This window comes from Hibiscus syriacus, unplaced genomic scaffold, assembly GCF_006381635.1.
Source record: "Hibiscus syriacus cultivar Baekdansim isolate YM2019G1 unplaced genomic scaffold, ASM638163v2 tig00111719_pilon, whole genome shotgun sequence".
In the NCBI taxonomy this organism is placed as follows: domain Eukaryota; kingdom Viridiplantae; phylum Streptophyta; class Magnoliopsida; order Malvales; family Malvaceae; genus Hibiscus; species Hibiscus syriacus.
Window position 1 is genome coordinate 115,401 of NW_024063162.1, and position 22,700 is coordinate 138,100.

Below are 22,700 nucleotides of genomic sequence, written 5' to 3' on the forward strand. Positions count from 1 at the left end.
AATCCTCAGCATACATCAAGAGGTCATAAAAAATGGACTCTCTACGGGGAAGGCACCAATGTCGATCCTCCCACAACACGACCCACCCATGATGCCTCACCAGCCAATCTGTATATGTCTTGCCGCGTCTATATAAGCTATGCAACTCGTCCATATTGCGAGGTGCTTCCAGAATTGGTTGAAAACAACCAAACTGCCGGAGCACGCGATCAGTGGAGTGCCACTCGACGATCGCATAACAGATCAGAAGAACCATCGCCATCCAAACATCTAATGGACCCCTCAACTCAGGTGGGATCATCGCCCTCACATCATCAGTAGAATATGGCACCCGTTCAAAATAAAACAAATAATATATAATTTTTATCAAAATAATAATCTAATTATATAACTATAATCTAAAATCGATTTTTAAACATTAAAATTCATACCTGTGTGTCAGCCTTCTGATCGATTAGCACCCTAATTTTTTCTAAATCATCAGGTAGCTCCTGATGATTTTTCCTATCAGTAGACCACCTATTCAAGGAAAAAAATTTTGTTATACGCTGTATAAAATTATTAATATACAAAATCAGTTTTATAATTACCTCAGAAGTAGTGGAAATACGAATGAGTTCTTCACAACAGGACATAAAAAGGGCAATCGATACCATGCCCAAGACTGCAGCAGCATGAGACATCCGCCGATAGCATTACGTCTGTAGTCAGCGGCTCCACAAATCTCCTTGTACAGCAAAGCCAAAACTGACGAGCCCCAACTGAATGATCCGGCGTCGCTTAACCTGCATTAACCAGAGTATGCATGCCCGTGCATACATCTTAACCTCATCCTCAGAGGTGTCTGCGCTCAACTCCCGAAAATTGGCATCTAACCAATTTAACGGTATCCTACCTCCGATAAAATTTTTCGTGACACGTCCTAGACTATCCCGACATAAAGTAGTCCAAGAACCGGAAGCTATCCCTGATATCACATCTCCATCCACCGGAAGCCCCAGGTGCATAGAAACATCCTCAAGCGTGATCGTGCACTCTCCGCACAAAAGATGGAATGTGTGGGTCTCCGGCCTCCACCGCTCTACTAAGGCAGAAATCAGGTCTGCCTTTATTTTACAGTGACCCTGATATCTACCTATGTAACCGAATCCAGCCTCTACTAAATACGGCAAGACACGACTGGGTATCACTAACTTAAGATTCCTAATAAAAGGATCTAATACACAGTCATTCTCCTAAAAATAAATAATTACAAAAATTAATTCTTAATCTAATAATCATGCATTAAATGAATTAACTAATTATTACTAATAATTTAAATTAAATTAAAACGTTAAAATGTTACCGTATCAGCAAAGTATCGAGATATTTAATTCTTAATCTAATAATCATGCATATAATAAATCAACTAAATATTACTAATAATTTAAATTAAATTAAAACGTTAAAATGTTACCGTATCAGCAAAGTGTAGGGATATATGATTTCCATCCGAGCGAAGTAGAATGTTTTCCATTATATATTTGCAAAAGAATTATATTAGTAAAATATTAAATAAAGTAAAAACATAATAGTAAAAATATTATAAAATATACCTTAAAAAGAGAGTATTTGAGAGAAATTTAGAGAATTTGAGAGAATTTGGTGTGATAAAAGTGATTGAGGATAGGGGTATTTATAGGGAGGATGGGGACGTGAAGGGTTGGTAATTAGGGGTATAGCGCGCCCCCTGCACCGCACTATACCCCACGTGTCAGATATCCAGGTATAGCGCGGATCAGGGGGCACGCTATATCCACGTGGCGCCAGATCACTGTATATCGCGGGACAGGGCGCGCGCTATACCCACGTGACGCCAAATCAACATATAACGCGGTGCAGGGGGGCACTTTTCTACTAAGGATGTTAGATCGGGAAATATAGTCTGACCGGTGTTAGATCGGTAATAATACCAATCACCAGTGATATACCGGGAAAATAGCCCTCCACTGGTGGATGAACTAAGAAATGACAACTCGCCATGAATAATCGGTATAAAGTGGGTGGGTGTTTGCCGACAATGATGACAATTGACAACAGTAGTAGACTTTAGGTTAAGGATTTGGGGGTTCATGATTTTTGGGATGTTTGTTAAAAATGGGAGAAGATATGAGTCTTTTTATAATTTTATTTTTTAAAAATTATTTTTAATTTAAAAAATTAATACACGTGTTAAATATTGATTGGTTCACTGATTTGTAACAGTTATTTAATAGGAGTTACTACTTAGATATTTAAAAATATAACGGAAAAAACATTAGACTTCTACTTATAATGAAAAATTCTTAAGACACCTAAAGTTAAGTTTACCTATAGTTCAGACATTTCTTGCGTTAAGTCTTTAATTTTTGAAACAATTTGTTAAATAAAATCTGCACAAGTTTATTTTCTTTTGTCCAAAGTGGAACAAATTTTACATCTTTCAAATTTTAACTTTCAAAGATATTATATGTTATTCTGTAATGTGGATTTAAATGATCTTCCTTTAAAGCAAAAGAAAAAAATAACAGAATTTTGCTTGGGTTTGGAGTAAATCTATAGAAATGAAGTCAAATCAATTATGGTTGCAGGTTGTTTTTCAGTTTAGGGTAAACACACTTCACTTTTATTTGACAGAAGGAATGTAAATTAGCAGGGCTTATATGCAGTAAGTTGAACAAAGTATTTCCCGTTATGCTTGTGTACACACACGTAGGTGTTGGTAATGGCATCTCAGATTGTGGAAAGTAGGTTGAACATGCCAGGGCGGGGACTGCACAATGCTACCAAGGGCTCAGCTTTAGGCATGGTGAGTCCCGTGCCTTCCTTCATATCGATTTCCTCCTCCCCAATCCTATTCCACTCAAATGACTGAATCAGGGCGCCGAGTACCAGTCCAACCACTTTTCTACCTAGATTAGCTCCGGGACATGCTCGTCTTCCGACACCAAAGGGAAGTAATTTATACCCTTCAGGTTCACCACCTACGAATCTCTCCGGCATAAATCTGTCGGCGTCCTCCCAGAGGTTGGGGTCCCTTTGGATAGTCCACGCATTGACAAATAACATTGTTCCACGTGGCACGTTATAATCACAAACAACACAATCTTCTGATGATTCATGAGGTAGGAGCAATGGGGTTGGTGGAAATAATCTCATACTTTCAGAAATTATGGATTGTAAATAATTCAACTTCGGTAAGTCTGTTTCATCTAAAAGCTTGTATTGTCCAACTTCAGCAGCTATTTCAGTCCAAGCTTTATAGAGGGCTCCAGGATGATTGAGAAGAAGTGACATAGTCCATTCTATGATAGTCGATGAAGTTTCAGTTCCGGCACCTATCACTGACTATTGACAAGTTTCAAACATATAGAAAATTAAAAATTATAGAGATAAAAACGAATAGTGTATATAAGATTTGATTTTTTAAAGAATATATTAATTTATAAAAATCTTTGAAAAATATAAATATATTTCTTCGAGAAAAGTGGACTTTAGAAAAAAATGCAAACAAATGACATAACTATTCACATGGTAACTATCAATGACGCACAAGTTGGGAGACTTTTGAGCATGTTGGACCTACAGAACGAAAAAAAATCGCATAATGATTCATGGATCTTACCAAGATTACTGCTTTTATGGTTTGATCGGTATAGAATTCCGGTTCTGTTTGTTGCAAGGATAACATGATATCGATTAAATTTGTTTTTGTCCCATTGTTGCTTCCATCAGATGAACCCAAAGGCTGATCGGTTGAATCTTCCCTCATCCTTCTATGCTCTTCAAGAAGAGACTGTAAGAACTTGTCTAGTTTCTTCATGGCTGCTTTCATTCTCCTCTCCACACCTTGGAAATCGACCCACTGCAGAACAGGAAAAAAGTCATTCGCATGTGCGCTTCCATGGATCTCCACAGCCTCTCTCATGATGTCACGAAACTCCTCTGCTTCTTTATCCACTGCATCTTTCCCGTAATACCGCTTTCCGGAAACTATCCTTAGAACAATATTGAAAACAACCTCTATAAGTTTTGATGTAAGTTGCACCTTAGCCGGTTTCCGGATCGCTGCCAGGAATAGTTCCTTTAGCAATAACCGAACTTCCTCTCCCCGGATGTTAGCAAACATGGCAACTCGGCTTGTGGAGAAGAGCTCCATGGTGGTGAGACGCCTAAGGTTACGCCAATAATCACCGTAGGGCGCTAATCCGATCGTGCTATTGTTATAATCCATGTGTTTTCCAGCAAGCAACTGAGGGCGGTTGGCAAAGATGATATCATTTTTAGTAAAGCACTCTTCGGCTGCTGATGCTGAGGAGACTACGAGGACTTTGCGAGTTCCGAATTGAAGGAGCAGGATGGGGCCGTATTTCTCTGAAAGTTGATGAAGAGTTCGATGAATTGGTTGTTTTAGAAGATGGAGATGGCCTATGATTGGCAAAGCAGGAGGACTAGGTGGCAAATTCCTTGGAGTTTTACGTTTCTGTACGATGGATTTGAAAATTAACGCAGGGAGGAGAAAGGAGATGATGAGTATGATATTGAACAAACTAACAACTTCCATGTTTTCTAACGCCGGCGAATTCATTCTAATAGACAACTCTCTCGTTTTAAATTTTACAGGGGGAAGAACCTGGGAAAATTCTGCTCTTATAAATATCAAATTATTTTTTAGCTTACAAATATATAGATGACAACTGTACATATCAGAGTGGTTATATATCATATTCAATAAAATGAGCTGTATGGTTTACTTTTATCTGTTTGACCTTAGAGGTGTTAATTAATATTGTATTCTATTTCAAATGAGCTGTACGGCTTGCTTTTATCTGTTTAACCTTAGAGCATACCAATACGTGGATGACATGTTAAAACTTTCACAGAATCAACTTATGAAACACCAACTTCTTGAACATCTTCAAAATAGAATCTCAAATGCCACACATTTGAACTGTTCCCAGAGAAATCAACATTACTCCAGTGAGATTATCATGCATCAATTCCTAGTATAAAATGTGGATACCTTATGTTGCTTGTATTTTTCTCTTACTGCTTGATAGAAGATGAAGTCAGACTAAGCAAATTACAAACAACACAAATATTTTCATTATTAATTTTCCATGCTTGTAATACAGAACGGGCCCTCATTATATATAGCCCAACACAACATTATAACTGCACGAGTTAAACGGTTACAATTAGCCCAATTGATCAACAACTCATTAACAACCTAAGATAAGAGTGAGCAGCTCATGAGCAGCTCGGACTTGACTCGATTCAGGTTGATTCGACTCGAATTTAACTCGAGACCTTAACGAGATGAGTCGAGAAAAATCTAACTCGACTCGATAAATTCACAGCAATTCGTTAATTTTTTTTATTAATTTTTAGTAGTTATCTTAAAAAATTATTCTATTCAAAAAATTACTAATTTGCTAATAGACAATAAAAAAGATGATAAATTACTAATCTATTAATTTTTAATAGATAATTAAATATATTAAATTACTAATTAATAATAATTATTTTACTACACCAAAAAAATTAAACTCTAATTATTATTTTAATGTATTTATAGATTGTTATTTTGATGTTTAGACTTTGAATTTGTTTCATGCACTCTTTTGATAATTTTTTTGTTAAATTTATTAATTTATGTTTATAATAAGTTTTTATTATAATAAAAAGTTTTTGTGAGCTTAACGAGCAACGATTTAACAATAAATTTTTTAACGAACACAAATCGAGCAAAAATTTAATTAGCTTAAAAAGCAACGACTCGAGCAACAAAATTTTTTAACAAGCATGAGTAGAGCAGAATTTTAAAGAACTTAACGAACAACGAGTCGAGCCGAGCCGAGCAACAAAATATTTTAACAAGCACGAGTCGAACACTACCCAACTCACAATCGATTCGCTCGATAAACACCCATAAATCTAACTGCTTGTTTGACAAGAGTTCTCTACATTCTTTTTACTCTGATATCTTCCCTGTTTGCTCTTACAAAACCTTGAAGGGCAACACTCCAAGACGATAACGCATGTCAGCGGACTAAGACGGAGGAACGGATTTGGTAAGAACATCGGCAACCTGCTCTGCCGACAATACAAAATTAACCAAGAGTTGATCAGCAAGCACCCTCTCTCGAACAAAATAAATTTCGATCTCCACATGTTTAATGCGAGCACGATGGGCATTGGCTGCCATCACCCAAAACAAAAGAGAAATGTCCAAGAAGACAGAAGGGATATTTTCAAAACCGAATATGGTTGTGGAAGGTACACTCTTAAGGCCCGTTAGTGTTGGGGTCATTACAAATTTTATGTCGAAAAATACGTTTTATCCTTAATATAGAAGTTATAGATAAACACGAGATCGAGTGTGGTGAACTCACCAAGAAATTTAGAATTTTAGCGATAAGAAAACTCATAGAGAACTAAGATTTCAAAAGAATCTTTTTATTCAATTTTCAGATGATGAAATTCATTCTAATACATTCATTTTATTCGATTATAGTATTGTACTATTCTAGCTAGATTTTCCAGCTTGCCAAAACTAACTTCAACGGTTTTGAATGCAGGTAATCTAGTGTGTGACCTCCTCTTAATTTGCTGGGTCATTTTTCTCTTCAGGTCTGTTTCCTTGATATGCTTTTATGACATCTGGACTCTTTTTATCCATCCATATTCTCTCTCTCTCTCTTCTTTTTCGTCGTGCATGACATTGAGATAAAATAAAAGTAATTAATCATATTCATATTTAATGCAGTTTAAATTTTTTTGATTTACTTTTATAATTTAGCAGTGAATATTGTTGCGGAAGATGGCTATCGGATAAAGTAAAAATTTAACTGATAATTTGAGAAAATAAAAATTGAAGATAAAAGAGACACAAAATTTACGTGGAAAACCCCTAAATAATTTAGGGTAAAAACCACGGGAAACGATAGAAGAATTTCACTATGAGAAAATAGGAATTGCAACTTCTCTCTATCTACCAAGGAGAAAACAATGATAATTCTCTCTTGATAAAAAGGAGAAAAACAACTCTCAAGAAACTCTCTAAATTCTTTAGTATTGAGAGAAAGCTAGAATGTTTTGGGATGATTTTGAATCTAAATGAGCTAGGGTATTTATAGTTGAAGCTTAAGGACTAATTTGTAAATACCCTAAATTACAATGACCAAATGTGATTATCCCATTATCCAAAATTCAACTAAAATTGGTTGTCTTGCACCGAAATTAAGTGTTGCCAAAATCCCACCGAAAAGTGATTGGCCACTTGTTTAATTTTCAAAAAATATATGCATTAAGTTAAACGAAGTACATCCCGCTATGCTCGTGTAGATGTTAGTAGTGCTAGCGTCTCAGATTGTGGAAAGTACGTGGACCATGCCAGGGCAGGGACTGCACAATGCTACTAAGGGCTCAGCTTTAGGCATGGTGAGTCCACGCATAAATCTGACATGCTACTAAGGGCGTGGACCACTTTTCTACCTATATTAGCTCCGAGACATGCTCGTCTTCCAACACCAAAGGGAAAAAAATTATGCCCTTCAGGTTCACCACCTTTGAATCTCTGGCATAAATCTATTGGCGTCCTCACAAAGCTTGGGGTCTCTTTGGCTAGTCCACGCATTGACAAATAACATTGTTCCACGTGGAACGTTATAACCACAAACAATGGAATCTTCTGATGATTCATGTGGTAAGAGCAATGGGGTTGGTGGAAATAATCTCATACTTTCAGAAATTATGGATTGTAAATAATTCAACTTCGGAAAGTCTGCTTCTTAAAAAGTTTGTTTTCTCCAACTTCGGCATCTATTTCAGTCCACGCTTTATACAGGACTCTAGGATGATTAAGAAGAAGTGACATAGTCCATTGTATGATAGTGGATGAAGGTTCAGTCCCAGTACCTATCATTGTCTATTGACAAGTTTCAAAGACCCAGAAATTTAAAAATCTAGAGATAAAAACTGTGTATATAAAATTTAATCTTCCGAAGAATTTTTCGAATTTACAAAAATCATTTTATATATATATTAAACAAATACTAATTTTCAATATTTAAATTTATATCCGAGTATGCAAGATAAAATATTTCTTTGAGAAATGAGCAAAGTAAAGAATCGCAGGCTTCAACGTACTACTGTGAAGTGGATTCGACCCCTTACTATTGCAGAAGACGACTATCGGATAGAGCAAAATCGTAACTGATAATTTGAGAAAATAAAAATGAAGATAAAAGAGACACAAAATTTATATGGAAAACTCCTAAATAATATAGGGTAAAAACAATGGGCAACGGTAGAAGAATTTCACTATGAGAAAATAGGAATTACAACTTCTCTTTACTACCAAGGAGAAAAAATAATAACTCTCTCTTGATAAAAAGGAGAAAACAACTCTCAATAAACTCTCTAAATTCTCTCTAGTATTGGAAGAAAGCTAGAATGCTTTGGGATGGTTTTGAAGCTAAATGAGCTAGGGTATTTATAGTTGAAACTTAAGGACTAATCTTGTATATACCCTAAAGTACAATGACTAATTTTAAAAAATTTACCATACAAAAAATCAACAAAAATGTGTTGCCACCGAATTCACGCACATTGGAGCTGCCAAATTTGAAAATAAAATTTGCAGCAAAGTATGACTTTTATTTTTTCAACAATCTCCCACTTGGAGATTTGATTTGAACAATCATATCTTCACACCATTCTTTCTACATTGTACCTTCTTGTTGCTTATGTCTCTAACATGCCACAAGAGGATCTACACCAGCTAAATTTATCATCATTGATTGTCTTCGTCATGAAATCTGTTATGTTGTCTTTGGTATGGATCTTTTGCATATCTACAGTTCATTCTTCCATCTTTTCATGAATAAAATGGTATTGAACTCGTATGTGCTTTGTCCTTGAATGAAATGCTAAATTTCTTGCTAGATGCAAGGCGCTTTGACTGTCACAAAACAGAGAGACATACTCTTGATTGTGCCCAAGCTCCTCCAATAGCATCTTCAACCAAATTGCTTCTTTACTGGCTTGTGTAGGTGCTACATATTTTGCCTCTGTTGTGGATGAAGCCACAACTAACTATAATTTTAAAACCCAACTTACAGCTCCACCAGCAACTTTGAACACATATCCTGTAGTAGATTTGCTTTTATCCAAATCCCCTGCATAGTCAGAATCAACATACCCATTGATAAGTAAATTTGATCCTCCGTAACATAATGCAACATTTGAGGTCCCTTTGATGTATCTCAGGATCCTCTTTACTATATTCCAATGCTCTTTGTCTGGATTCGCCATGTACCGACTAACCACTCTCACTGCTTGTGCAATGTCTGGTCTTGTGCATATCATAGCGAACATTAAACTTCCCATTGCTGATGCATACGGTACTCGAGACATCTTCATCCTCTCTACTTCACTGATAGGACTCATATTGGAGGATAATTTGAAGTTAATAGAAAGAGGGGTAGAAATTGGCTTATAATCTTGCATGCTGAATCATGACAAAATATTCTTCAAGTAATTCTTTTGTGAAAGCCAAATCTTCCTATTACTTCTGTCTGTGTGAATTTACATCCCTATAATCTTTTTTGCTGATCCCAAGTCCTTCATTTCAAATTCCCTAGCCAGTTGTACCTTCAATTCGTCTATATGATCTTTGTTGGGTCCTGCAACCAACATGTCATCCACATACAACAATAATATAACAAAATCGTTATCACCAGACCTCTTGAAATAAGCACAAGGGTATGCATTAAGTCTGTTGTATCCAAGGCACATAATGAAGGAATCAAATCTCTTATACCAATACCTCGGCGCCTGCTTTAGACCGTACAAAGATTTGTTCAACCTGCAAACCAAGTTCTTCTTTTCTTCTTCTTCAAAACCTTCAGGCTGGAGCATATAAATCTCTTATTCAAGATTTCCATGAAGAAAAGTTGTTTTAACATCTAGCTGCTCTAGATGTAAGTTCAATGTAGCACACATTTCCAACACTACTCGAACTGTTGTTAGTCGAACGACAGGAGAAAAGATTTCATTGAAATCAATACATTCTTTTTTAGCATATCCTTTAACCACCAGTCTTGCACGATACCTCTCAACTTGATCGTCACCATTTCACTTGATTTTGAAGACCCATTTATTACCAATTGGCTTCCTTCCTTGTGGTAGTGGCACAAGGTCCCATGTATTATTTTTATGAAGGGCTTCAATTTCTTCTTTCATTGCCATCATCCATAGTGAAGCATCTGAGCTGTTTATTGCCTCCTGGTATGTTTATGGCTCACTGTCCTGTGTTAAAAGGCAGTATGCAATATTACCTTCTATAACATAATCTGAGTGCCAATTGAGACGCCTTTTCACACTATTTGATTGACGAGTTGTTGGAGCTTCAGAACTCTATGGTTCTTGTTCATCATGTGTTGGTTCTGCTTCATAAGAATCTCCTTGTTCAAACTCCTTTTCCACATGTATCTGTGTAGTCTCTAACTTTTCAGCGCTACCATCTTCTTCTTTTCATTTTAGTTTATCTTCTACAAAGATAATATCATTGCTAATGATTATTTTACGGGCAGTGAGATCCCACAAGCGATACCCATTTACACCATCAGCATACCCCAAGAATTTGCATTTCTTAGACTTTGGATCCAACTTTGAAATTCCTTGGGAGTTGTACATCAGATACACAATACTTCCAAATACATAGAGGTTTGAATAATCAGCTGGTTTACCAGTCCACATCTCCATTGGTGTCTTCAGCTCTATTGCAGTTGATGGAGCTCGATTCACCAAATAACAGACGATATTGACTGCTTCTACCCAAAATGATTTTTCTAGGCCTGCAGCTCTCAACATTGCTCTTGTTCTCTCTAACAAAGTTCTGTTCATCCGCTCTGCCACTCCATTTTGTTGAGGAGTGTTCGCCACTGTGAAATGTCTTTTGATGCATTCTTTTCTGCAAAAGTCATCAAATTCTTCACTTGTGTATTCCACTCCATTATCTGTTCTGAAACACTTGATCTTATTTCCAGAATCAAGTTCCACCCGTGCTTTGAAGTTTTTGAAAGTTGAAAACACATATGACTTCTTCTTAATAGGGTACACCCAACATGTCCTGGAGTAGTCATCAATGAATGAGACAAAGTATTTTGCTCCGCCTAGGGATGTAACTGGTGCTTTCCATACGTCAGAGTGAACCAATTCTAGAACATCTTTGCCTCTAGAATTTGATGTGTTGAATTTCAACTGGTGCTGCTTACTTGTTATGCAATGCTCACATAAAGGAAGTGATACCTTTGTTAAGCTTGGAAGTAGCTTTTGCTCCACAAGGACTTTCATTCCTTGTTCTGACATGTGTCCAAGTTTATGATGCCATAACATTGCAGAATCTGAACTACATGAGGCAACAATGGCTTCTGCTTCTAGCATAGTCTCTCCCTTCAGCATGTACAAGTTTGATGCTATATTTTCGCCTTTCAGCACCACAAGCGCTCCACGGAACACCTTTATGATTCCTTTCTGTGTTTCAATCTTCCTTGCATTATTATCCAACAATCCGTAAGATAATAAATTTTTCTTTAGGACTTTCACGTGCCGCACATCTCGAACAACTTTAATTATTTCATCATACATCTTCAATTTAATGGTTCCCACGCCAATGATTTCTAAGGCATGATCATTGCAACTATACACAGATCCTCCTGAGACAGGTTCATACTGATGGAACCATTCTCTTCTTGAGGTCATGTGATATGTTACTCCCGAATCAATGAGCCATATATTTGCAAATCTTTTTCTACTTTCCACGGTGGTTGATGCTTCACAACATAGAGCATCTCCATCATCTGAAGTGTTTGCGGTATTGCCTTGTGGATTGGAGTTTTTATTTAGACTCCAACAATCATTCTTCAAGTGACCATTCTTTCCATAGTTGTAGCACTTTAAATTCTTCTTACTTCTCGACTTCGATCTACCATGTTTGTGCTACTTTGGCCACGTTCTGTTGATCTCACTCTCATCGTTGTCAACGCTTCTGCTTGTTGCATATTTACTTGTCTGTATTCCTTGTTCTTGCGTCAATTTTCTTATTGTAGAACAACAGCTGAAATGTCATCGAAGACTAGACTGGTGACATTACTGTTTGTCAAGTTGATGATGAATTGATCATACGAATCATGTAGACTTTGAAGTAGAAGTTCAACACATTCTTGTTCTCTTATTTTACAGCTTAAGGATGTAAGCTGAGAAAATAGAGTGTTCAATGTGTTTAAGTGCTCCGTCACTAAAGTAGATTCTGACATACGGAGAGTATAGGAAAATTTTATTGTGCAACGATGTGGCCTCGTATAATTTGGTGAGATTATCACATATCTCCTTAGATGTCTTCTTATCCTCGATGCTTGACAATACTTCATCTGCTAATGCTAGATGAAAGTTTGTCATAGCATTCCCATCCATTTAGATCCATTTGTTATCATCTGTGAAATCCACCGGCCTTTCACTGAAAGCTGCTAGACAACCGTCTTCCCTCAGGATGGCCTTCATCTTCAATTTCCACAATGAGAAATTTCTTTCATTGAACTTTTCAATATCAAATTTCATTGTCATAGCTTCTATTTCGTATAGCTCCTATTATTTCACTATCGTGAATAGTTTTCTGGAACCTTCAAAAAATGGGTAATACCTTCTTACTTTCTTATGTTAGAGGATCCACCTTTTGGTGGCCATCACAAAGACAATAAGTAGATATTACACACTCTAATCTGGCTCTGATACCAATTGTTGCGAAATACGGCTATCGGATAGAGCAAAATCGCAACTGATAATTTGAGAAAATAAAAATGATGATAAAAGAGATACAAAATTTACGTGGAAAACCCCTAAATAATATAGGGTAAAAACAACGGACAACGGTAGAAGAATTTCACTATGAGAAAATAGGAATTACAACTTCTCTCGATCTACCAAGGAGATAACAATGATAATTATCTCTTGATAAAAAGGAGAAAATAACTCTCAAGAAACTTTCTAAATTTTCTCTAGTATTAGAAGAAAGTTAGAATGCTTTGGGATGATTTTGAAACTAAATGAGCTAGGGTATTTATAGTTAAAGTTTAAGAACTAATCTTATAAATACCCTAAAGTACAATGATTAATTTTAACAATTTTACCATATAAAAAATCAATAAAAATGTGCTACCACCGAATTCACGCACATTGAAACTGCCAAATTTAAAATTCAAATTTGCAGCAAAGTATGACTTTTGTTTTTTCAACACCTACATCTTGGATAAAGGTGAATACGGATGGAGCGGTTGGTGGAGCGCTTTGCGTGATGAGCATGGACGTTGGATCATTGGCTTTGCTACGAGTCTGGGTATTTGATCTATCCACATGGCAGAGTTACGGGCTGTTTTTGAGGCTTTAAACCAGGCATGGAACCTTGGATACCGGAGAGTCGAACTTGAATCTGACTGCTTGAAGGTAGTGGAGATCCTTAACGGCCCAAACCAATAGGGTGAGAATGGTGCTCTTGTTTTTATCATACGTAGCTTGCTGCTTAGGGAGTGGAGCACCAAATTCACGCACATCCAGCGTGAAGCCAATTGTGTTGCTGACAAACTGGCTGTTTTGGCAAGAGGTAAAGAGATAGGGATGACAGTCTTCCAAGACCCTCCGGGGGAGGTTGCGAAGTTGGTGGGAAAGGATTTAAGGTTCATGGATCTTACCAAGATAGCTGCTTTTATGGTTTGATCGGTATAGAGTTATGGTTCTGTTTGTTGCAAGGATAACATGATATCGATTAAAGTTGTTTTTGTCCCTTTGTGGCTTCCATCAGATGAACCCAAAGGCTGATCGGTTGAATCTTCCCTCATCTTTCTATGCTCTTCAACAAGAGCCTGAAAGAACTTGTCTAGTTTCTTCATGGTTCCTTTCATCCTCCTCTCCACACCTTGGAAGTCGACCCACTGCAGAACAGGAAAAAAGTTCATATGTGCGATTCCATGGATCTCCACACCCTCTCTCATGAAGTCTCGAAACTCCTCTGCTTCTTTGTCCACTGCATCTTTTCTGTAATACCGTTTTCCAGCGATTATCCTTAGAATAATATTGAAAACAACCTCTATAAACTTTGATGTAAGTTGCACCTGAGCCGGTTTCGGGTCGAGGCCTGGAATAGTTCCTTTAGCAACAACTGAACTTCCTCATGCCCGATGCTAGCAAACATGGCCAGTCGGCTTGTGGAGAAGAGCTCCATGGTGGTGAGACGCCTAAGGTTACACCAATAATCACCATAGGGAGCCAATCCAATCGTGCTGTTGTTATAATTCATGTGTTTGCCAGCAAGCAACTGAGGGCCATTGGCAAAGATGATATGATTTTTTGTAAAGCACTCTTCGGCTGCTGATGCTGAGAAGACTACGAGGACTTTACGAGTTCCGAATGGAAGGAGCAGAATGGGGCCATATTTCTCTGAAAGTTATGAAGAGTTCGATTAATAGATTGTTTTAGAAGATGGAGATGGCCTATGATTGGCAAAGCAGGAGGACTAGGTGGCAAATTTCTTCGAGTAGGATGGTCAAATTCTGCTCTTATAAATATCAAATTAGTTTTCTGTTCTCCTTAGAGTCCTTTCGGTTTAGGTTGTGGTTGCTGCTCCTGCAGCAGAAATCTCTTATAATAAATTAATTATATTGAATTATTAATATTTTTTTCTAACGTTTTTATCATTGATCTTCGCCTCCAATTAGAACTACCAGATTAATCATTTTTGGTATACATTAAGTTTCTAGCTAAAGCTCATCTCTTAGATTGACAAGGTCTTCTTACAAAGTTAAAAGTGCTTGTTAAGATTCTTTCCTGGCTCATAAAATCAAAAAAGAGGAAAGAAAAAAAAGGTAATTATAGCACAAAATGACACTAAGAAACAGCAAAACACTTGAGCAAATATCCTTCCAACGAGCTTTTGAAGTTACGAAGGTTCCGATTTGCCTTTCATCTTGTTTGCAACATTATTCATTTTCCCTCAAAGTCTCTCTACTTCTTGCAATCTGTCATCAGCAATATGAAAACAGATATTTTAAGAAAGGATCACCTTTTCAATTTATAGGATTAATTTTGAAGATTAGTAAGCAGGAAATGGAAAAAAGGAAAAACCTTTTGAAAATTCAAGATTTTATCATAAAATTCAAGCTCCAAATTTGCATATGAATTCATATTCTTAATATTAACAACAACCCCTTACAATTACAAAGAAAAATATATAAAAAGATCAATTAGAAAAAAGATTAACAATTAATGTAATTACTCTATTATTTGAGATTTATGTTCTGGCAGGGTCTTAGCTGAAAGGACTTTAATGAGAACAAAAAAAATGACTTGTTGCAGGGTTTAGGGTTTAAATAATGCTATTTTTTAAGTTCTATCGATACCTTCAAATGATTAACTCACAAAATTCATCATGGGAAGCCGAGAGGGATGGTGGGCAAGCGGTTCAAAGTCGGGCATTGAAGAGGAACGTTCGGTCGTGGAAGAAAAAGGGAGTGGAAGAAGATAACGTGCGAGGTTAGCTTTTTTTTTTTTATGACAACCACCGTAATACAAGCTTGTTAAAATTCAGTGACTATTACAAAATTTAAAAGTTTGGTGACTAAAATACAAACACCCTAAAGTTCAGTGACTATATATTTAGTTTATCCTAAAAAAACTAGTGCGTTGCACACTAGACTTTAATATCATAACTTAAGATCAATGAAGTAAGCACTAACTAACGATATAAAGATTGTAAAGATTTTAGCTAAAAGCAAGTTAAAACGTGCATGTGACAGGCTGCAAATATTAATTAATAATGAACTTGATTACAAGTTGCTCTGCATATATAAGGTAGCATAAAACAATTCTCCGTTACCGTTCAAGTGTACACAACACAGTTGACAAGTACCCTGGAGGAAGAACCGAAGAACCATTTAATCCAAAAATTTCAATATATAATTTAAATACAATATATTCTGATTACCAAAAATCTGAGCACCAGGCAAAAAGGACAACTTACAATCTGCCAATCGACATGAATCTGTTCTAAGCATCACTAAAGTCTTCTAGTTCTACTCGTGTTGGGAAACGTTTCCCTAGTTAGTTTTTTTATGCTCAAATATTCATTTCACAAACATTCAGGCCTTCTCCAAGAAGCCGAATTACAGAAACAACACATCAGAGATCACATGTCAAGCTTTCACAGCTTCAACAACTTGAACATCTACAAAATAAGAATTTGGAATCTCTGGACAAGGAGGCATTGCTGCCACACATTTGAACTGTTCCCAGAGCAATCAACGTGATTTCAATAAGATTTCAACGTGATAATATAGATTATTATCGGATATCAATGCTTAGTACCAGATGTACGTACCTTATGTTGATTGTATTTCTCTCTAACTGCTTGAAGTGCACCTCCTTTTCTACTCAAATACAAGTCATGTATGGTAAGGACACAGATGATTAGTATGATTAGCAAATTATTGCCACGAATGGAGTCAAATCAACAGCATAAAATGGCCTGAAAAGATGGAACTCTTGAGTCTTACCCAAGGATGTCTCTTAGGTTGAATTATGAAACTTGCAAGAAACAAAACAGAAGCAGCAACCCTTGATGGTAGAAATTTTACACAGCCATAATCCAACAAACTCAACTCCGCAAGATAACATCCAAGGAACTCTAGCTGCAAGCTGGAAGCCTATATAAGATCAAAATAAATTCTACAGTCAATAACAGGATAATCTTGAATTTACAAATGCAAGGAAAATGGGCATTTTTTATACTTTGTAACCCTCTTCTGCAACTCTGGTAAATCTCCTGAAAAACATCAAAATAAACACAATCCACAAATAAAGCATTAAATTTCAGGCAGCTGGCACAAACCACAAAGAAATCTACTTTCAAAACCACTCTTACCTCAGAAATGTTTTAACTGTTGGATTCCCCAATTCAAACTTCAAGACCTTGAGTATATCTGCCTCCATTTTGACCACCTTCGCATTTAGGCAACAAATTTCAGGAAATGAATGAAGCAATGAACTATAAATATGAAAAACGAAAAAGAAAAAGACAATCAAGTATAAAAAGGGAAAAGATTACCTCTTCTTTCCTGTAAGTATTGTCTGTTATATAGCAAAAATCTTCCACATTTGGAGGATTGATTTCTTCATACTTTCTACTTGAAACAACCACAGGGAAAAATTGAGTACAACATTTACGATAATTTCAAATAGAAAAAATATATAGAACTATGAAGCAAAATCAGAAGCTTACGAGGCAATCAGCATTGAAGATACATCCAGAAGTTGAAGCTTTTGCCTATTGAGAGCATTTAAAGATAGGTATCTATCAATGTAAGAAACCGCTATATACAGAGTATCTGAAATGAGCTTGTATTCCTCTACAACTCCCACCAACCAATCCACCAGAATCCCTCTCATATTTGTACTAACATCCTTCTGCACATTCTCAATATAATCAGGTAAAGGTCTTCTCTTTGGATCCACCTAATTTTAATTGCATCACCCAAAAAAAGGGAAAGTCGTTTAGTGAACTGACCATAAATCGCAATTGTCAACAGACTGACATTACAAATATATCGCTAAACCAAATTCCCTAATTTAGTTACCATGACAAGATTAAAGCAATGTTTCAGATTAAATCCCGTAACGTTTCAAATAATGCCTTCAGAGAAGGTGACTGAGTTTTTAAATATGAAAATAGAAAATGAGAGAAAATACCTCCATTTGGCGAAGATATTGGAATATATCAGACACGTAATGGCCACACATTTGTAGATCATCAGATTTAGCATCAATATCAGCCTGTTTATCATGTTCAGATTCTTCTTTGCTCACCTTCGAAGCCGGCTTTACAACTCCCGTCTTTGCCTTCAGCTTCCCTTCAAGCTGCTTCTTCTGGTTTTCCTTCCCCGAGACAACAGCGTTAGGCAAGTTGGAAAGCTCCCCCAAAACAACTCTTTTTTTGGTCACCACTCTCTCCTCTATTAACCCCGCCGACTCGGCAGGCCGCTTCTTGGAGGCCGCCCTTGTCACTCTGACACAGTTCTCCTGTTGCGCCATCGCCTCTTACTCCCTTACACTTCAGCTAATCCTTTGCAGATGCTGAGAGAAGGAAGCGGGGAATAGTAGCAAGTGAGGAGGAGAGAAAGAGAGTGGGTGCTCTGTTGTGAGGGAAAGAGATATAGATTAAAGGGGTAAAAGGAGAAGCGCCATTTGTGATTTTGTTTTCGAAATCTAGAGGATTGGCGGCATTTAGTAAAACTCTGCGCTCAGTTTATGAGTTTTTAGTCTTTTTATTTTCCTATTTTTTCAGTTCTGGGATTTAGTTTTAAAATGATTTCTATTTTCGGTTCCGAAATTAAAAAAAAAAAGTTTTATTTTGGTAAGAAGGTATTTGAGGATTATATTTTTATATACTTTTAAAAAAATAATCTGATCTAAATATTTTTTATATAATCTTTCAATCTAGAAAATAAATTTAATATGACATTTTGATCAATATTTTATGTTGTTAACCGTTACAGTATTAATGTGATAATTCACGATATTAATGTGACGATCCACAATACTAATATAATAGTCCACTATGACTAATGACTTGACATATATGCTAAAATGATTTTTATTTTATTTTATTTGGGATCAAATTGTTTTTAAGTTCAATGACTTATTTAATATTTAAAACAATAAAAAAATTGTTTTAAATTTTAAATATAAAATTATTCAAATATTCATAAAATTAAATATAAAATTAATAAAATTTTAAAATTTTTTCTGGCTAATTTGGACTGCTGCACTGGAATATCTAGCGACAATAACTCCCCTCGAACGACCTCCTAAGAACCTGCGCATGAAAACACATTTCGAACGCTGAGTTTATTAGCTCAGTGTCTAACTAATAATTTTACTATACTACATGCATTAACTAAATGCAATGCCTAGTGCACAAGTATGAAGACATGAGAAGTTCTTATTGCATGCGACTATTCAAGAGCTCAAGTCGGGTTTCTTTATGCAAGTTGAGATTGACAGTTCCATTATGCATGTGGATAATTGAAGAGGCACGACTCCTATACATTTAGAGACCATTTACAATGATAGCTCCTTTAATCCGGTAAGAGTGGGCAATTTCATGCTTCCTGGGACTCCACGTTGGAATTCCAGTCTTGTCCAGCAGGTTTTCTCTAATGCTGGTGCTACTATAATCTTAAACTATTCGATTATAGTTTGGAGTGGGCATTCATCGGGAGCTTATTTGGTCAAATTCGGGTATCAATGACTGTCTAAACGACAATGTCCTCTGATGTCATTAACTTCATTATGGTTCACACTTTCTCGCCTCTCTACGTTACCATAGATTCGTTTGTTTGGATGGCGGGCTGCTTATGAAGCATTGCCAATTGGTAGTCTGCTTCGCATGGCTGGTGTGTCCGATGGTCGGTGTAGTTTTTGCGAGTTAACGGAGGAATCAGTTCTGCATGCTCTAAGGGACTGCTCCACTATCCAACCAATTTTTTCTTTGGCAGGGTTACCGTCACATGTAAGTTATGGATTGTTCACAAGTTGTGGTTCATGGTTGGATTCTGTGTTGGATACTTTGGATAATCGTTTATTCACTTTCTTGGTGGTGTTACTCTATCAAATTTGGAATAGACGAAAAAATTTTGTGCACGAGGGACGGATGTTACCCGGATGACAATTAGTTAGTTCGTGTCGGGCAATGCAACGGGCATATGACTTTGCTATTCTTGCTCTTTCTCACACAGCTCATGTATCAGCTTCTTCTGTTCATTCTAGTTTCTGGTACTGGAAACCAACACCAGGTTTTTGGGCTGCGCTTGGTTAATGAGTTGGGTTATTCGAAGGTTATCATGGAAAGTGATGCTTTTAACGTGGTAAATCAGCTACTTAATCACCGCTTTGACTTGTCGGTTATTAGATTTATTTTGACTGATGCAAGGCACCTTCTTGACTCTCATACCGCCTACCGTATCCACCATATTCGACGTACGACAAATGTCGCAGTGCATACTTTGGCACATTATGCTTCTACAACTCTTATCTTTTACATATGATTTTCCTCCTTGGTTATCTAATGTTATTGTAACTGATGCTATATTTGGTTAATGAAGCTCCTGGTTGTTCTATATATATATATATACATCTATCCTAAATTAAAATAATAAAATGAGAGAAAATTAGAATGAAATGTAAAATAATTTAAAATCACAGCCTTTTAATTTTTTAAAAACTTAAAAATTTCCATTTTAAGCAAGGAATAAAAAAAACTTTCTTTTATATGTTCTAACAAGCACCTCAGCTCAGTAAAACGAAAAAAAGGATATTCTTATTTTTTTTATCTATGTAAGCTAGATCTGCACTGTTTTTAAAAATGATTTTGGGGTCAAAAGTATTTTTGAACTCAGAAGTCATGAAGAACATGTAAAAGGTCATTTTCAACATGTAAAAGCTCACAATATTAAATTAACGTTAATATATAAAAATTAATTTGATAATTTTTAGGTAACATATAAAGTGAGTATATATATATATATTTGAAAGAAAATGGGCTTTTTTAGGTAACATATAAAATGAGGTACACAATAAGAACCGTTGTTGCAATTATTAGCAAAAAAATAAATTCATATTTGACCAGAAGTTCTGCGTTTACATTTGAGTCGAGATTGGAAACTTCATGGAAGAAACAATACACTTGTTGGGGAGAGGTAGTAAATTCTTAACAATTACTGTGACATTTACTATGATTGTTTTTTTTTAAAATAAGTAACAATAATGCAATGCAACCATTACCACTGTTGATGTTTTGGTTTGTGGGATACACTCGTGTGTTTGGAGATGCAATTTTCATGTTAAATAAAAGGCAGTGGTTATGAATAAATTATTAAGTTTTAACCTCAAAATTTGGGAATGTCTCAGGAAAGGCGGGTTAATATACGGCTAATATACAGCATTACCGGATACATTAAAATGTATTTAATAAATTCGGTTTAGCGGTACCTATTATGTTGACAACTAATAATGTTTTAGGTAGAAAATATGAAAAACTATTAAAAAATTTGGTAACCGGTAAACTTTGGTTATCGGTAAGTATCTATCCTTTTTATAAAAGTGTCCATACTTTTAACATATTAAGTAAATTTTACCGGTTTTGTCATAATGAATCTGGTTTTGTCATATTTTTACCTATTATATTGTAAATTATCTATCCTTTTTATAAAAGTGTCCATACTTATTTCACTGTGAAAATATATTTATTATTATCTTTAGTTAATATTGTTAAATTTAAAATCTAAATAATATTTTATAAAATATCAAAACAATCAAATAATTTTTTGTGTAAATGAAATTATTAAATTAATATTGTAGGTGGAAAACATGAAACACTATTAAAAAAAATTGAAACATAAATACATAACTTTCAAAAAAGTATATATCATTTTTATAAAAGTGTCCATACTTATTTCACTGTTGAAAACATATTTATTATTATATTTGGTTAATATTGTTAAATTTAAATTCTAAATAATATTTTATAAAATATCAAAACAATCAAATAAAATTTTGTGTAAATTAAATTATTAAATTAATATTGTAGGTGGAAAACATGAAACACTATTAAATAAATTGAAACATAAATTACATAACTTTAAAAGCAGTTATAAATCCTAAAAAGTGTCGATACTTTTAAAAAATATATCGATCCAAAACGATATACCAGGTAAAAATATGATAAAACCGGTAACAAAATGATAAAACCGGTAAATTTAAAAGTGTCGATACGTTATATAAGGATCGACACTTTGTGAATTTAAAAGAGAAGCAGTTATAGCGCCTATAATGTGTCGATACTTTAAAAAAATATATCGATCCACAACGATATAACAGGTAAAAATATGATAAAACCGGTATCAAAATGATAAAACCGGTAAAATGATACCGGATATATTGAAAGTGTCGATACTTTCGTAAGTACGTGTAATAAATTATCGACACTTTCAAAGAAATAGGAAATTATCCTTTCGAAAGTATCGACACCTGACATAAAAGTATCGACACTTTTGTATTTGTATCGATTAAATATAAATAACATATCCGATGAAAATATAAAGGAAAATATCCTCTGAAAAAAGATAGAACGGACGAGTTTTTGAAATCGAAGAGTTTTTGAAATCGAAGAGTAATTGTTGCTGCATTTCAGAAGGCGTTTCTAAAGCGAAGTTTGTTTGTTTGTTGCTGCAGTCGAATCGAAAAGTATGTTGTCGAAACCCTAATTTTTAATTATTACAGTAATCGCGATAGGGTTTTTTATGTGTTGTTTGGGGTTTTGGAGTAAGGAAGCATTTGGGACCGATTGCAGGTAGAAATAGATATTCAAGGAAAAATATAAATGTCGATACTTTTATTAAATATTATAGGTAGAAAATGATATTATAGGTTGCATAAATGTGCCGACACATTTTGGTGTGGCCATTCAAATTCTTTTGAAGAAAACCGTTTTACCACAAGAGTAGTTATCTATATTTGTATATTGAAAAGTGTATGTAACAAAATAATTTGATTTGCGTAAACTGATATATGAA

At 35.4% G+C, this 22,700-nt stretch overlaps 2 protein-coding genes and 1 pseudogene across 2 annotated transcripts; all 3 read right to left on the bottom strand.

The window, feature by feature from the left end:
* Positions 1-2,611: 2,611 nt before the first annotated feature.
* On the bottom strand, positions 2,612-4,655 carry LOC120168300 (cytochrome P450 81Q32-like). The gene is made up of 2 exons (XM_039177078.1): positions 3,644-4,655; positions 2,612-3,366 (listed from the first exon to the last, which is right to left on the bottom strand). Exons 1-2 carry the CDS (start codon positions 4,604-4,606, stop codon positions 2,752-2,754), a joined length of 1,578 nt encoding a protein of 525 aa, XP_039033009.1. The 5' UTR covers positions 4,607-4,655; the 3' UTR covers positions 2,612-2,751.
* A 2,730-nt stretch (positions 4,656-7,385) lies between these two features.
* Positions 7,386-16,007, bottom strand: LOC120168312 (annotated as a pseudogene).
* Positions 16,008-17,346: 1,339 nt separating this feature from the next.
* LOC120168302 (cyclin-A3-2-like) lies at positions 17,347-18,194 on the bottom strand. Its single transcript, XM_039177079.1, has 2 exons — positions 17,818-18,194; positions 17,347-17,583 (listed from the first exon to the last, which is right to left on the bottom strand). The coding sequence occupies exons 1-2, from the start codon at positions 18,157-18,159 to the stop codon at positions 17,347-17,349; spliced, it is 579 nt and encodes a 192-aa protein (XP_039033010.1). The 5' UTR covers positions 18,160-18,194.
* Between the last annotated feature and the right edge of the window lie 4,506 nt (positions 18,195-22,700).

Coding starts and splice junctions, on each gene's coding strand:
- LOC120168300 (XM_039177078.1), bottom strand. CDS start 4,606: ATGAATTCGCCGGCGTTAGAAAACATGGAAGTTGTTAGTTTGTTCAAT. Junction 3,367..3,643: donor CCATAAAAGCAGTAATCTTG/GTAAGATCCATG, acceptor ACTTGTCAATAG/TCAGTGATAGGTGCCGGAAC.
- LOC120168302 (XM_039177079.1), bottom strand. CDS start 18,159: ATGGCGCAACAGGAGAACTGTGTCAGAGTGACAAGGGCGGCCTCCAAG. Junction 17,584..17,817: donor AATATCTTCGCCAAATGGAG/GTATTTTCTCTC, acceptor AATTAAAATTAG/GTGGATCCAAAGAGAAGACC.